Source organism: Haliotis rubra, unplaced genomic scaffold (genome assembly GCF_003918875.1).
Source record: "Haliotis rubra isolate DU_JTF1 unplaced genomic scaffold, ASM391887v1 Scf45, whole genome shotgun sequence".
Classification (NCBI taxonomy): domain Eukaryota; kingdom Metazoa; phylum Mollusca; class Gastropoda; order Lepetellida; family Haliotidae; genus Haliotis; species Haliotis rubra.
In genome coordinates, this window is record NW_025767135.1 from 988,531 (window position 1) to 1,005,746 (window position 17,216).

At 40.2% G+C, this 17,216-nt stretch overlaps 1 protein-coding gene across 1 annotated transcript; it reads right to left on the reverse strand.

The window, feature by feature from the left end:
- Positions 1–802: 802 nt before the first annotated feature.
- LOC124289818 (calmodulin-A-like) lies at positions 803–13,420 on the reverse strand. Its single transcript, XM_046726491.1, has 5 exons — positions 13,256–13,420; positions 7,812–7,842; positions 7,440–7,586; positions 5,984–6,235; positions 803–1,931 (listed from the first exon to the last, which is right to left on the reverse strand). Exons 1-5 carry the CDS (start codon positions 13,403–13,405, stop codon positions 1,909–1,911), a joined length of 603 nt encoding a protein of 200 aa, XP_046582447.1. The 5' UTR covers positions 13,406–13,420; the 3' UTR covers positions 803–1,908.
- Between the last annotated feature and the right edge of the window lie 3,796 nt (positions 13,421–17,216).

Here is a 17,216-nt window from a genome sequence, read left to right on the forward strand (position 1 = left end):
CGTCTTTGTGGGATGTTTCGGTGACTTGTATTCTGCAGATACAAAATTTTATTTTCTAAATTTATATTCATAAGAAATCTCTACCAAAAGCGGAGCCCAAAGGTATGTGTTTATGAATCTCTATCAAATAGTGATGATAAAAAATGAGAAGGTCAGATATCTTACTCGTCGGAGTCACCCGTCACAGACACATGCAAAGGCAAGGTAATTGTTTGTCTAAAAAAATACAGAACTCACTGAACATTTCAAAATTGGGATTTACATTGGACATAATTTCTTTGACTAATGCGTCAGATTTGGGCATGTCCCTTTCATGTCTTAAATAGAAAACAACAACAACAAAAACAAACCCAAAACGTTCGGGTTGCTTTGCTGTTATCTTGGGTGTTGCAACCCTGATAGAATAACGTTTGGGCAAGAGTCGAACACTGAAATCCGTTCATGCAGGCATGACATTAATTTCTCACCAATAAGTGTTGTAGGTGAGTGAATACAGTTTTACGCGTCTTTTAGCAGTATTACAGCTAGATGACAAGCGACACCAAATGGTAGGATTCGAACACGTGTCGTGACAAATGACCTCCTCAACCACTAGGCTACCTTCCTGAGGAGTGAGTGAGTGAGTTTAGGTTTACGCCGCTGTTAGCAATATTCCAGCAATATCACGGAGGGGGACACCAGAAATGGTCTTCACCCATGTACCCATGTAGGGAATCGAACCCAGGTCTTCAGCGAGACGAGCGAACACTTTAACGACTGGGCTAAAACTGGGGTAAACACACAACCAAAAGAAAGCATTAGATGATCATGAAAAGATTTATTCAGAAAACGAAGACTCATGAAATCACACACTTGAGTATTAATAAATGACAAGCGTCAAGATCCGTTTGTTGGTTCTAGATAAAATCAACTCTCGATTTTGTGTAAGATACTTTACTCCATAAACTGACGACTAGATTCTCCTTCTACTGAAGAGACCACGACTGGATTCTCATTCTACTGAAGAGACCACGGCTAGATTGTCCTTCTACTGAAGAGACCACGCCTAGTTGTGGTCAATAACAGAGAATACTATTCAAGAGAAAGCATTACTGGTCAACTATTTCCAACGCTACTACATTCGCCGTTACTACAATTAAACTGGAAACACATTTCCAAGGATTTTTCTGCGGTAAATAATTTCACCGGACAAAGGTAGCATTTCGCCCCGAAGTTTATCACCTCGTTACAACACTTTTTATATCTTTGTAGATCAAACCGAAAAAAATGAAGACCAATTTATCAAAGAGGTCACAACAAATAATTTTTTCATTGTATTTATGGCCTCCTGCCTTTTCCTGAATCAGTGGCTGCCTTTCCCCTGAAGGTTTGGAACATGTATGGATGAAGCATCCTTGAACAAGGTGTATTTAAAAAAACCAAATTATTCTTTTTAATCTATACACAGAGTCATCTCTTAGTTACATGCACTTGGGGGAATACATTTCAGGTGCTCATGTCAATCAAACGAAAATTTTATAGCTGTTTTACTGTTTTCCAAAACTCAAAAAGGATAATTTGGCACCTTTTTGCTCCTATGTGACCAAAAGAAAAAAAACACTTTTAATTTGAGTAGATGGATTAAAATTGACACCCTGTGGAGTACGAATGAATTCTGTTTTTTTCTGTTTTACACTCTAACTATATTTTGTCTGCAACAGGGCAACAGGGGACAAGGGTATTTTGGTCGTAAACTCTCATTCCCACACTCACTGTTTACTGTGTATGGAGCCGAGGAGAAGGTGACTTTAAATAACTGGGTATTAAGTCCTGATCCTTGTTCCGTGTTGTGTGACTTCGTTGTAAATGGAGCGAAATGAAATATTTAGAAAAAGTAATAAATAGAGCTGCTGAGGGCCTCTTCGACGCCTATTTCATCATTGCCACAAATTCTGAAAAATAAAATAAATAGTTTAGCAATATGTATTGTTGGTTTTGTAAGTTTCTATAAGCCGGAAACACGTCTTTCCTGTCTGGCTTTCTCAAACAAATGTGCCGACGCGACCACTGTTTACATTTAATGGCGTTTTCTTTTCCAGTTCAAATTGCAAACTTTGGTTGTTCGTCTTTGAAATGATTGAATATGGTTTGTTAAATACCAGACGGGGAATATAAAAATCGATAAATATTTTGTCCATTAGAACAAAAATCAGAATATGATTAGTGATATATACACCATCGAGATTATCGCTGTAAATAAAGATAATATTGATCAGCACGAGTGTATTTCGAAACTGTAAAAGAATGTGTTTATAAGCAGCAACAAGTAACGCATACACTACCAGCCAACGCAACTCTAACTCTCGCATTCGAGGATTAGAACTATATCGCCTTAAGCTGACGAGTGTTTGACGTTGAAGGGAATGAGTGAGTTAAGTTTTACGCCGCTTTAAGCAATATTCCAGCCTAGTGGTTAATGCGTTCGCTCATCACGCTAAAGACCCGGGTTCGATTCCCCACATGGGTTCAATGTGTGAAGCCCATTCAATGAATCAGTGTTTGCCCTTAACCCTGACAAGCTGCAGGCCCTAAGGTCCAGAACCATAAAAAGTTGTGGGTCCTGATCTGAATGTGTAAGCCCTAAATTTTAGCTACAATATCAGCATCTCCCAGCAAACAAAAATGAAACAACTAACAAACTGGCGTTTAATTTAACTCTAGAGACTGATTAGTCTTATATAATTTACAACAAAATCAACATCCATGTCAAGATCCAAGTCTTCCCCGAATGATAGTCGTTTCACTTACAGACAACAGCTGCTGATAAAAACTTGAAATAACTGAATGATATTTTCTGAAAGATAATACTCTTACTTATTGGGTTTGAAAAAGCTGTCGGCCATAAGGACCCGTAGAAAACAAAAGCTGTGGGTCCGAGTGGTTTTCAGCCGTCTTCGGGCCTAAGGACCGACGTTAATTTCGAACGCTGAGCCCATTTCTGGTGTCCCCTGACGTGATATTGCTGGGCTAATGCTAAAGGCGGCGTGAAACTACACCCACTCTCTCCAGACAACCTAGTTTCAGATAGCAAATAAAATGTTAATTAACTGCAATTTATTAGAATCCGGTTTTTGAGTTGCTGATTGTTGTCAGCTGTGTCACCGTTTCAATACCAGAACATTTGCCAAGTACGTTACGCATGATTACAAAATAATAAATATTTTATATTGGTGCACTATTTCCATATGCTATAACGCAAATGCAACAAATGCTACCATTTGAACCCACACCCTCAGAGTCAGGCACCTAATCGCCAGCAATAATAACGCGTTTATGACAAGTCCTATGCTGTCCCCAGTCTAAGTAAACTTAGGCTCAATATTAGGATAGCAGGATAACGAATAATACTGAGCCTAAGTTTACTTAGACTGATTCTGTCCCCAAACCGCAGTTGCCTTCCAGTAGCTCACTCCCATCTGTTGATATCAAGGTGAGGTGAGGTGAAATTGGGTTTAACGTCGCACTGGAGAATATTTCGCTCATATGACGACGTGCATGCGTGTGTATGTGTATGTGCGGCTGCTTGTACTAGCCCAGACTCAAGCTGGTTTTATAGTGCTAGCCCACTGAGATACCATGCCGCAGTGAAGCATGAATACCCCACTCAGACACATTATACTGACTCCGAGCCGACCAGTCCTTGTTGTACCCATTAATGCCGAGCGCCAGGCAGGGACCAACAAGTACCATATTTTAACGTCTTTTGGTATGACGCGGTCGGGGATCGAACCCGCGACCTTCCGCTCTCCGGGCGGACGCTCTAACCACTACACCACGGAGGCGGTCTGTTGATATCAAGTCAAATACGTAATATGATATTATAACAATAAGATATCATATGTGTAAATGATGTTCGTCGAAATTTTGTTCACAGGTTTGTGAGGACATTCGATGGCAGTCTGTCTCCCGTTCCTGCTAGTCCCAATCCGAATTACAAAAGCCTAAAAGTCCCAAAACATTCAAAGTAAACTTACACCTACTACTATATTCGGTCATAGTATGTATGCTATTTTAATTTATGGCTATATTATCTAAAATTGCTAATAGCTGAAGGGATGGTGTAAATCCAGCTAGGGTCCATGCAGGAAGCAATGTACTGTAAGTCCCCATGGTCCTAGTATGGTGATCTACCTTCAGTTGTTGGCAATTACAGCCTGTATTAATTAATATATGGTATTATCTTCTATAATTAAATGTTTTAGATTTACATACTAGTATTATATTCATATCTGTGATATTTTAGTTATTTTTATTGTCCTTCGCTGACAGGTTTTTATAATTTACCTTTATTTATTAAACAATTATAACTTGTTTTTAGTCACGATATGACTGAAATATTGCCGATGTGACTTAAAATCTTTACTCACTCACTCACTCCAAACGCCCAAAATGAAGCAAGTCTAGATTGTCCTCAATCTCCATACCACTGGGGCTTCCTATCAACTTGGAGATAGTTCTATCAAAAATATATAAGCGTTAATCTTATTAGTGCCGATGCTTGACACTTGACGGCGCAAAGGGATCGTGTTAAATGTATTGTTTTGGCATAAAATATATTGCAAACTTTTACAACAGAATTTGATCGGTCTTGTGTGCCCCAGTTTACATGTCTGTGCAGCTCCCTCCACCTCGGAGAGATCTAGCACCACAGCCCATTGCTACCATTTTTCCCTGGCTCTCCGAAATCCCAAGGCGACCATTGCTGTCAAAGTGGCGACAAAGCTGCGAGATGATATTAATGATTGTACTCTGCTGAAGTGATCGTAATGCAATACACGCTTAATCGCAGGCCGCTCTTATTTTACGCTGTTACTACGTCAGATACACTGTCACGGGAGGGAAGTACATACACACGTTTGACTAAACCTGATACAAATAACAACTTGTTATTGGATAGTGTTTGTTTGTTCTATAACGCCTGGACCAGACAATCCAGTGATCAACATCATGAGAATCGTTCTACACAATTGGGACACGATGACACGAGTCAATTATTGGATAGTGATGTTGATACGTACGTCATGGTTGCGTTTTGGAGCTTCAGTTTGCAGTGTTTCAGAAACTGTTTTCATCCAAGCAACGTTTCGGATAAGGTTTGGAATAGTTTTCAACCATTTTTCAAGCGTTTATCTTTTGTCAAGCAGTGTATATGATCACACGTGTGAAACACCACTCCAGAGAAAGTCAGATGTATTATATCTGATTTCACGGATAGTGAAACCCTGTTTATTCGAACGTTACCATTAACACTAAGAACGTTCACTGAGACTTGACGCAGCACCAGATTAACTGGGCGCCGTTGTACAAAGCAACCTTTGTGCTACGACAGTCGTGAGCGTATGTTAATGTATGGGAGTTACGATCACCTTAGCCCTAAGATCTCTTTGTACAACGGCGCCCTGATCAGAAACTCAAGAAATTGTGCAGAAAATAGGGATCCCGGTATAAGAAGTGTATTGTTTTCATTTTGCCGTCGGTTTTTTTGTTGCTTATTTTTGTTGCTTTTCGGCGTTTCGATGTTTGGTTTGTTAGTTCTTTGTTGTTTTTGTAGTGCTATGCTTGGTTGGGAGGGTGAGGGGAGGTTAGAGAGGGAGGAAAAGGGGGTAGGACTATAGTCCGTTTGACTTCATTTTAGACCTTCATTGCTCACTAACACAAAATCTAATAAATGCAACAAAATCAAACTTTGCACAGTCACATGAAATCGACAGACCAACTCTGATGATTTCTCTCACAACAAAATAATGATCGTTTGTTAAACAGCTTTTTTATTCGGGTATGCAAAATTATGAGACAAATCATCAGAGTTGGTCTGTCGATTTCATGTGACTGTGCAAAATTTGGTTTCGTTGCATTTATTAGATTTTGTGTTAGTGAGCAATTCATCGGTCTAAAATCAAGTCAAACGGACTATAATAGGGTTTCACGGTGCCATTTGCCTTACCATTATAATCGATCTTGCCGTCCCCGTCAGAGTCAGCCTGTGTCACCATATCTCGGATCTGGGAGTCTGTGATGTCAGGGCACGTGTCCTTCAAGACCGCCTTGAGTTCGTCGGGAGTGATCTTGCCGTCCCCGTTCTTGTCGAACTGTTTGAACATCTGCTTCATCCTAGTATCCGACTTGAATTTTGTGTCCACTTTGACCATTGCGCTCATAAACGCAATGAACTCATTGATCTCGATGGTACCATTCTCTACAAACGATAGATATTTATACATGACAACCTGAAAAATTACTTTTAGCATTCTTTAAATAAATATTGTTGGGAGGGTGACAGAAATGGGTTTCGCACAGTGTACCCATGTACTAAACCGAACCCGCACCTTCGGCGTAACGAACGAACACATTAACCATTTAGCTACCCCTATCCATAATTGTAAAAGATGTATAGATATGCGCATTTAATATACAGTAAGGAGAAGAAACATTATGATTCACGATGACTTGGTTAGCACATGTCATGCTATCCACATTGCGTAGATCGATGTTCATGCTGTTGATCACTGGATTGTCTGGTCCAGACTCAATTATTTACAGACTGCCGCCATATAGCTGGAATATTGCTGAGTGCGGCGTAAAACAACAAACATACAAACAAACAAACAAGCATTAGCGATTTTGACCACCTGTGAGCAACGTTTACTGACGATCACAAGAAAAGTTACCGGTTTCTACACTCACTGTTCAATTCAATTCTTTATTCTCATAAACCACCTTGGTGGTACAAATACAAATTCAAATTCAAGAAGGCAGTAAACAACATATTAACATTTATTTTCCGACAAGAGATGATAGATGTAGGATATATTTTGATAGATTTACTATGTCTCGAGATGATTTTACAGATAATATTTTCGTGAACTTTGTTTCATTGGGAAAAGAGGTTAGGTGGGAGGGTAAATATTCTTTCCTCAAAGTATCTAATGCTCTGCAATGAAAAATATAGTGGTATTCATCTGCCATGCTTTTAGAAGTGCATAGTTGACACGTTCTCTCGTCCCTTGGAATATTATACCAGCGGCCCGTCTCAATAGGTAAACTATGGTTACATGTTGTAAATCTCTATAATGGTAAAGAAATGCGTTTTGGAAGGAGGAGATATACATGTACATCAAAATTGGGAAATAGCTTTAGGTGCTGATAGTGTATACCCTAAGGACTAGAAATAATGTCATTGTGCCAGTTTTGGATAAATTGATCTTTAAGAATATGTTCAACTTTTGAGACCAGCCACTGGGTAGTACAAATTGGGGGATTTTCAAAACATACGAGAGTCCAGTATTGTCTAATATATGTTTAACGTGCGAGAGCCAGGGATTATCTTTTTTATCTATTGATCTTTGAAGTGATAAATACTTGCAAATTAAGTAAGAAAAGTGACCGGTTTCTACACTCACTGTTGGTGTCATTGTCGGCTATGATCCTGGAAGCCCTCTGTTCAGTCACGCGTGATTTTGAAAACTCCGACAACACCGACGCCAACTCCCTGGCGTCTATTTGACCATCGCCATCTTGGTCGAACTTCCTAAAGATTTCTGAATAGTCTGAAACGAGGAAAGTCAACATATATCACTCTGAACAGGTATTTTAAACAATTCTTTGCCCCAACTATAACATAATGTTACAAGAGATAAGGTTATATGGTTTAGGACGTTCTGCTATAAAGAGATTAGACGTCAAGACATAACTGAAATTATACAACTGAAAACCGCAAGACACACTCTCATTGGTCACGTTACTCTTGATTGACAGTGGCTGAGGAAACGTACCGTCTACTTGTTTCTGAGTAAGTCCGTATTCCTGAAAAAGAAGAACAGTTTTATTACTACCTTGGAATCAAACTGCTCGAAGCAACCGAATCAAACCAAAAATCAAATAAAAAAATTAACAAAGAAAATTCTAATTTTCGTATATATTTTAAAAAGTGGAACAAGGTCAAACGTCAGTGACGTTTTGTAGGAGCAAGGTCAGGGTGTCAAGGACGTTTAGCTAAATAACGTAAGATTCATACTGTGACGTTGAGTTGAACAATGTCAATGGCGTACATTAATTAACAAATTCCTCCTCGTTGTTTATCCAAACACAAGATACCACGATACAATCTGTCTATCACAAACAAAAATGCTTTCCAATATTTTGCGTTTCTTATAGAAATGAGTACATGGTAAGTGTTTAGCCTGTTAAGTGTAATGGCGGTCGGGCGTGTACAGTAGGTTCGCATGCTGCGAGCCTCGTCATATCGATTTAGGACAGTCATCAGAGATTGCTACTTGGCGGAAAGTGAAATGTTTCCGACCCCCCGGGAGTACCGCGCTCAACCCATCACTTGACCGTGTTCACTAATACAATTGATGGGCGAATGCTGGTTTTAACACCAGTGTAGTTTTTGAGCTGCAACTATATAGTATATTAGCGCATTTTTATAACTGCGTTTCATAGATGCATACGTTATTTCCCAAGATACGAGAACGTGCACATCTGGTCTTTCTTGTGGGCCTCGAGACGGAAACAGCTTTGTAAGAGTTGAGAAATCGATTTGTGTATGTGTGTATCAGTGTATGGGACTATTATTCAGACCTCATTTTTGTATATGGTGAACTTCACATAAAGAGAATTTAAGTGAAGCAGCATATTGGCAATACTAAACCTATTGGCAATTCAAATCAATCAAATGTAAAACGTCTAAGGCAACACAAGTAAGTTTTTGTTTGAGTGGCATTCTAGCAGTTGGTCGTATAGAAATGACAAGACTATATGGATGATCAACTTCTTTATTTTCACAATGGCGACGTTTCGGTATAGATTCTTGAAAATGCTTGAAAACGGTATAAGAATCTATACCGAAACGTTGCCATAGTGAAAATACAGAAGTTGATCATTCATAAAGTCTTGTCAACTCAATAGAAGTCATTGGATTTTGTCCAAACATATTTCCGCACTAACACGACTGTGACTCAGTGTTTTATCAAAGACCTAATTTAGAACAATTGACTTGCCTTTGCGTGTGTTTCTGACGAGTGCAACCCATGGAGCAAGATACGCTCACCTTTTCGCGAACACCCTCTATCATCACTGTTCGATACGGATTAATAAACATATACTTATCATTTAGACTGAATCATACAATGTCACCTTCATTTAATAGAAATTTCGTACGATTATTGAAGTGGTTTGTTTGGCTTATATATTCGACAGTCGAGACGTTCATGTATCCTACGAGGGTTCATGATTCGCACCGGGCCCTGTATTGTTTGATTTTTAAAACATTCAAACGCGGTATAGTTAAATTCTTCTGTAAAAGTAGTTGAGCTTCTTTCGATTGATCCGACTTCCTTAGATCTATGAATACAATTTGAAAAATATAAGTCATTTCATCAAATAACATATATTTCAGTCGTGAGGCACCTATTGATTTAAACTATCTGTCATTTTAAATGAAGCATGTAATTACTCCGGCAATGGTTGGTCGAACCCAACAATCGTTTTATTCATATAACCGATCTTATATCACAATAAAAAACACAATATTCTAATTAAAGTTATTTTGAAGTAAATGATGTTGCTGGAATATTTTAAAGGGCGTAGTAGTCAGTAAATATTTTAAAGGGGGAGTAACTGCGATCGGAGTGAAATCTACAATGATTGCATAAATATAGATGAACATCAATCGATACTCCACACTGAAATGTTTACTCTAAGTGCATAATATATGATGCATAAATGTGTCTGGTTAATTTGTAATTGCTTTGTGAATGCAGGTCAACTATAAGGAAAGGTCTTTGGATATAATTATTAGACGGATTCATTGACCGGTGTTGAGTATACGTGGCAAGGGCGATCACGTGTTCATCAAAAGCCCGTATTCGGAATAACATATCCTGACGCTAACAAAAGGATGTTCTGCATGTTATTGTTCGAATGTATTTATTTCCTGTCTCGGTCTGGGTGGTGTATAGATTTTGGTTGATAGCTGTTCAATACACAGTGCCCATGATTGTGTCAATATCTGGGGATATCGATCTCAGGATGAGGTCTGGTAGCGACACCTGTTCAACAAAGCGTGACGTACATTTAATCAAGTTACAACATACACACACGCACGTGTACACGCACGCAATACACACATATTCGGCTTTCCTGAAAGATAACGTTATGAGTGACCGGTCTTTGTGATCAAACCACAATGAACCATGCGATCGGCATTATTCCGCCAGTTACATCATAGATGGAAACCATTTGATGTCTCGAGCGACAAATATGGATTCATTTGTTTCTCACCCGAGGCGTCCATGTTAGTTTGAAGCGTTCAGATATGAGACACTCCGATTGTGATTCACCGATCCATAGAGCATACTATGTTACGGCATAAATGTTAACAATATGGACTTTATGAAACGCCTGTGAATTGAACTCTGTTGTCTCGATATGTCATTTAAGTCGATGTCACGTGATCCCTGAAGGATCCATATTCCCGAGGCAAAGGAGTTATCTGACTAAAATCAGGATGAAACTGGACTTTTAGAGTCGCCTCCCTTGCCTTGTGAAGGATCTTGGTTATCACTTATTGCAGGAGTCCATCCCATATCTTTTGTCTCGCAGTACGAATAAAAATGATGATAATAATCCATGATATTTTAATAATGAAGATTTGTCCATGCCTGATTTCATTCCAAATCCATTAGTATCAGGTCAACTGATTAGTGGTTTTTTCGATTTTCATTCTCAGCTTCCTGTGGATCATACAACCAAAGGCGGCTAATGTCAAATAAATTTTTGAACGGTCACTAAAACCGTCCTACCCCTGAAAGTAACGTAGCTTCATTTGCCCGATGTGTCACCTTGTGTTAAACTTATATCGATGTAAAGGAATTCGGATTAACAGGGTTACATTGTAAAGACAGGGCAGGGCAGAGCCGATTTCCTGAATATACGTTTTCAAACTTCAAAAGTCACTTGTCTGATCCTCTTGTGAGTCCCTCTGGTCGATGTGAAAGCGTTGTAGTTCAAACGTTCACTCTGTACGCCGTGTATATTCACAGCATGGGGACAAGTATCAAACAATGTGTGGGTTTCCGGGCCATTAAGTTCAGGAATTCTTTCTAAATATCGGCGTAAACCCGAACTTACTCAAAATCCCAGATAACTTTGAAATACTATCGAGGTTTCAGTAGTGACGCTAATGACTCAAAGTATTCGTCTTATAGATATATCGAGCAAAATGAATTCGAGTGGAAGAGGTTAACATCTACTTTGTAATTCTCGAATATTGCTGTAGTTGTATTAAACTAAATTTACATCTCGTATTCTTTAGCCTCGATTGGTTGCATATTTAACAGACCGAAACATTGATGGAGCAGGGGCATATATTCAGCTGTTTGTAGCTCAACATAAGCAGCAGCTAGTAGCTAGTAGTTCATTTCTAATATCACCACTTCGTCTTTCGATCCCCGACCGCGTCATACCAAAGGACGTTAAAATATGGTACTTGTTGGTCCCTGCCTGGCGCTCGGCATTAATGGGTACATTCAAGGACTAGTCGGCTCGGAGTCAGTATAATGTGTCTGAGTGGGGTATTCATGCTTCACTGCGGCATGGTATCTCAGTGGGCTAGCACTATAAAACCAGCTTGAGTCTGGGCTAGTACAAGCAGCCGCACATACACATACACACACGCATGCACGTCGTCATATGAGCGAAATATTCTCCAGCGCGACGTTAAACCCAATTTCACCTCACCTCACCTCGTCTTTCGGGTGACAAGTTCGACAAGCTTCCTAAATATGCGCTGCGGACATTTCCATCCATTTCAACAACTCAGACTGACTATAGATAATATGATATCTTATAAGAAACGTCGTGTCTTTTACCATTTTATCTCATCCCGAAACACAATTTTTTTCTTTACCAAACAGAATATAAAACGCTAATGCCTGGGACAAATCAGTCACTATCAAACAATTTTTTAACGAAACAGATTCCATTGCTCGTAGAGGAGCGCTGGGGTAGCTCAGTGGTTAAGGCGTTCGCTCGTCACGCCGAAGACCGGGGTTCGATTCCCCACATGGGTACAATGTGTGAAGCCCATTTCTGGTGTCCACCGCCTTGATATTGCTGACATATTGCTAAAAGCGGCGTAAAACCATACTCACTCACTCCCATTGCGCGTAAAGGGCAAATAGTGGTGAAAAGTTTATGAAAGGAAAACTGAACGTCATTGACGACACTAAGTGTTCGCGAAAAGGGTAAGCATGTTCTGCCCTACCGACAGCACCCGCCACTCACAGAAAAATAAGGAATACATAATGATTGTAGATGAACAGTTCTGATTTGATCTGAAATTCTAATGTTACAGCAGCAGTTCCTGAGAGACATGAAAAAATTAATATGTTCGTATCATTGAAATATGCATATGCATCATGACCTTGTCCAATAGAGGTAACAAATTCTGGAAAAGAACAAATTGACCAGCTGACAGTAATGGGAAACGAATAAGAGGGGAGAGTGGCGGGTTCTGACCGCAGTCCTATCAAGAATATATTGACTTTATGTCCTTGTGATGCGCTAAACAGTCATTAAAAACTCTCTAAGGAATGGCAGTAGGGCTGAGCGATTCGAACGCTCCCCAAGGAATGACAGAAACTATATTCCTTAAACTGTTTGTGATTCTGAATGGAATGCAGTATTAATACCTGAGCTATACGAATTATGGATAATATGCCAGTTATAACAACAGGAACAAAGGCAATTTGTACTAATTATGCATTATTTACCAATGTGCAGGAATAATGATCTACGAGCCTATACATTCTGTCGTACATGAACATATGGTTGGGATATCACAGCAGAAAACTAAGCAATCAGGCGTGGACCATTTGCAAGTAATTACTTCTAAATTACGTATTACTGTAATCATAAGCTATTTTCTCAATTAATTGAGTCATGGGTTCAAATTTCAACTGTCGAATAGAATTTATTACTAGTATTCAGATGCGCAAAACGAATTAAAAGCTTAAACACAAGGCTAGCCTGTTTTGCACAGTGTAACAACATTAAGAAAATGTTAACTTACGAAATTTTTCAAAGTTGATGTAAATATTTTAATTGTAACCGTTGACATTAAAGTATGAAAGTTTAAATTGTTAAAAGAAAAAGTATGATGATAAAATAGCTAAAAGTTAATGTGTAGAGAGAATAGACAGAAATTCCGACTTACCATCTTGTGACAGTGTTGTAAGCGCCGCGTGCAGTTGTGTGACTGAAGCCGGACTGGTTGTATTCTCCTCACACCGACACTGACGCGCCCTTCAGCTATTACACATCCATAATGGATGCACGGTGTCAATGCAGCGTCGCAGTGCGGCATGCGCAGTGGAGAAATTAATTGCTCTCACTTCTATTGGGCATGAAAACCAAAATGGTGTATGTTATTTTCCATACTAGAGAATTGGAGTGCTGTTTCAAATATTGATTATTTTGACGTTTTCGTATTTATTTTGCTGTCTTATTTGAATGGTAGAATATATGTATTGCAATGTACAATGTATAAAGGGCAATGCGTGTATCGACCTAAGTGTATTAAAACATTACGAATGTGTGATTGTGAAGGGAATATGCTTTTAACATTTATCCTTCTGTCTACACGTAACTGATAATGTTTTCCTCAACAGGTGTTAGACAAAATGGTAGAAAGAAAAAACTAACAGGATAAATAATTCTGCATCTCTGAGCTAAACGATCCTCTGACATACAATGGAATATTCAAGAGCCATAAACGATCGCTACTAAAGCTTTTGTTCTTTTGATATTCACGCGTAGCCGCATACACAAGCACTATTACAATGACACTCTTCTCTAAAGCTGAATACGATATTTTCATAACGAAATGAAGTCAAATATCTGCATTTAGCACATGAACATGTATACGTCTCTTCATAACGATTTCAAACATAACTGTACGCTCAATGCGTCATTTTGCGCTCCCCAAACAACTAGCATTGTAGCGACATGAAATACGAGACGTGGATTTAACTCGTTAATGGAAAAAGATAGTTGAATTTGTTTTCGCATTGTTTGTGGAACTGGGGTATATTGGAATCAATATTTGTCCCGCCGGATGGTGGTCCAGCTCGGTCTTGTCAAGCGTGGTCCATGATCCATCAGGAAGCGGATGCTGGTGAACTGTACGTTTCAGATGCTGCTGCTTCATCTCGTTAACGGTAATCCCATTCGACCAACGCTATGCTTGTAGTTAATAAACGTGTTATAACTTGTAAGTGTGATATGAACTTTGTAAGTTGAAGCCTCTTTAATGTCTATAAATGTTTCAGTAATGTTAGGTAGACATGGCGGATGAAAAGGTTGCGGGGATGGGGGGATGCAATAGAAACGGGATCGATACAGTTAACTGTACACTTGAGTATTTGAGGTAGCGAGGGAGGAAGGCTGCGAGGCATACGTGATGGAACGGGAGTTTCAACATCCATTCGTAGTATGTTAAATGAAGCGTATTAAACAACGAGCTTGGGAACGCAGGACACCCGCGGGCCGAACAACTATATGTCGTAGGTCAGCTGCACCGACTTGGTTTGGAGTTATCTCCCCCTGTAGTCGTAACCGCATATCCATGATATTATGCAAGCCAGGGGAGCTGAATTATTACCGGCTCGAAAGATCATTTGCAACAGTATGTAGGTTAATCATATACAGACCAATAAATATAGACATATACGCATTGTTGGAGTGGGAATGGTTCCATTTCATTCTCGCCATAACTGAAACAGTTTGAAAGGCTATTGAATAAACAGCGAAATGTTGATTTCATGTTTCATGTTGATACTGTAGGTCACGGTGTTGGTCCAGTAAATCATAGTCTTATTCCAGTAAGTCATGGTTTTGATCATGTAAGTCATAGCGTTGGTCCAGTGAGTCATGGCGTTGGTCCAGTGAATCACGGTGTTGGTCCAGTACATCATGGTGTTGGTCCAGGACATCATAGTGTTGGTCCAGTAAGTCATAGTCTTGGTCCAGTACGTCATGGTGTTGGTGCAGTCATGGTGTTGGTCAGTAAGTCATAGTGCTGGTTCAGTAAGTCGTGGTGTTTGTCCAGTAAGTCATGGCGTTGGTCCTGTAAGTCATGGCGTTGATCCAAGAAGTCATGGTGTTTGTCCAGTAAGTCATGGCGTTGGTCCTGTAAGTCATGGCGTTGATGCAGGAAGTCATGGTGTTTGTCAAGTAAGTCATGGTGTTTGTCCACTAAGTCATGGCGTTGATCCAGGAAGTCTTGGTGTTTGTCCAGTAAGTCATGGCGTTGGTCCTGTAAGTCATGGCGTTGATCCAGTAAGCCACGGTGTTTGTCCAGTAAGTCATGGTGTTGGTCCACTAAGTCATGGTGTTGGTCAGTAAGTCCTGGTGTTGGTCCACTAAGTCCTGGTGTTGGTCAGTAAGTCATGGTGTTGGTCAGTAAGTCATGGTGTTGTCCAGTAAGTCACGGTGTTGGTCAGTAAGTCATGGTGTTTGTCCACTAAGTCATGGTGTTGGTCAGTAAGTCATGGTGTTGGTCCACTAAGTCATGGTGTTGGTCAGTAAGGCATGGTGTTGGTCAGTAAGTCACGGTGTTTGTCCAGTAAGTCATGGTGTTGGTCCACTAAGTCATGGTGGTGGTCCACAAAGTCATGGTATTGGTCAGTAAGTCAAGGTGTTGGTCAGTAAGTCACGGTGTTGGTCAGTAAGTCATGGTGTTTGTCCAGTAATACATGGTGTTGGTCAGTAAGTCGTGGTGTTTGTGCAGTAAGTCATGGTGTTGGTCCACTAAGTCATGGTGTTGGTCAGTAAGTCATGGTGTTGGTCAGTAAGTCATGGTGTTGGGCCACTAAGTCATGGTGTTGGTCAGTAAGTCATGGTGTTGGTCAGTAAGTCATGGTGTTGGTCAGTAAGTCATAGTGTTGGTCCACTAAGTCATGGTGTTGGTCAGTAAGTCATGGTGTTGGTTCCACTAAGTCATGGTGTTTGTCCAGTATGTCATAGTGTTGGTCCACTAAGTCACGGTGTTGGTCAGTAAGTTACGGTGTTGGTCCAGTAAGTCAGGTGTTGGTCAGTAAGTCATGGTGTTGGTCCACTAAGTCATGGTGTTGGTCCACTAAGTCATGGTGTTGGTCAGTAAGTCATGGTGTTGGTCCACTAAGTCATGGTGTTGGTCAGTAAGTCATAGTGTTGGTCCACTAAGTCATGGTGTTGGTCAGTAAGTCATGGTGTTGGTCCACTAAGTCATGGTGTTTGTCCAGTATGTCATAGTGTTGGTCCACTAAGTCACGGTGTTGGTCAGTAAGTTACGATGTTGGTCCAGTAAGTCAGGTGTTGGTCAGTAAGTCATGCTGTTGGTCCACTAAGTCATGGTGTTGGTCCACTAAGTCATGGTGTTGGTCCACTAAGTCATGGTGTTTGTCCAGTATGTCATAGTGTTGGTCCAGTAAGTCACGGTGTTGGTCAGTAAGTCATGGTGTTGGTCCACTAAGTCATGGTGTTGGTCGTAAGTCATGGTGTTGGTCAGTAAGTCATGGTGTTTGTCCACTAAGTCATGGTGTTGGTCAGTAAGTCACGGTGTTGGTCAGTAAGTCATGGTGTTTGTCCAGTAAGTCATGCTGTTGGTCAGTAAGTGATGGTGTTGGTCCACTTAGTCATGGTGTTGGTCAGAAAGTCATGGTGTTGGTCAGTAAGTCGTGGTTTTGTCCACTAAGTCATGGTTTTGGTCAGTAAGTCATGGTGTTTGTCCAGTAAGTGATGGTGTTGGTCAGTAAGTCATGGTGTTGGTCGGAAAGTCATGGTGTTGGTGAGTAAGTCGTGGTTTTGTCCAGTAAGTCATGGTGATGGTCAGTAAGTCACGGTGTTGGTCCACTAAGTCATGGTGTTGGTCCACTAAGTCATGGTGTTGGTCCAGTAAGTCATGGTGTTTGTCTAATATGCCATAGTGTTGGTCCACTAAGTCACGGTGTTGGTCAGTAGGTCATGGTGTTGGTCCACTAAGTGATGGTGTTGGTCAGTAAGTGATGGTGTTGGTCCACTAAGTCATGGTGTTGGTCAGTAAGTGATGGTGTTGGTCAGTAAGTCATGGTGTTGGTCCACTAAGTCATGGTGTTGGTCCACTAAGTCATGGTTTTGGTCAGTCAGTCATGGTGTTT

Bases quoted from the DNA above. Each gene is read 5' to 3' on its own strand.
- LOC124289818 (XM_046726491.1), bottom strand. From the start codon at position 13,405: ATGCCGCACTGCGACGCTGCATTGACACCGTGCATCCATTATGGATGT. The intron at 7,843-13,255 runs GTAAGTCGGAAT...CTTCTTTTTCAG, and splicing joins TACAACACTGTCACAAGATG to GAATACGGACTTACTCAGAA. The intron at 1,932-5,983 runs GTAAGGCAAATG...TTTATTTTTCAG, and splicing joins CGGCAAGATCGATTATAATG to AATTTGTGGCAATGATGAAA.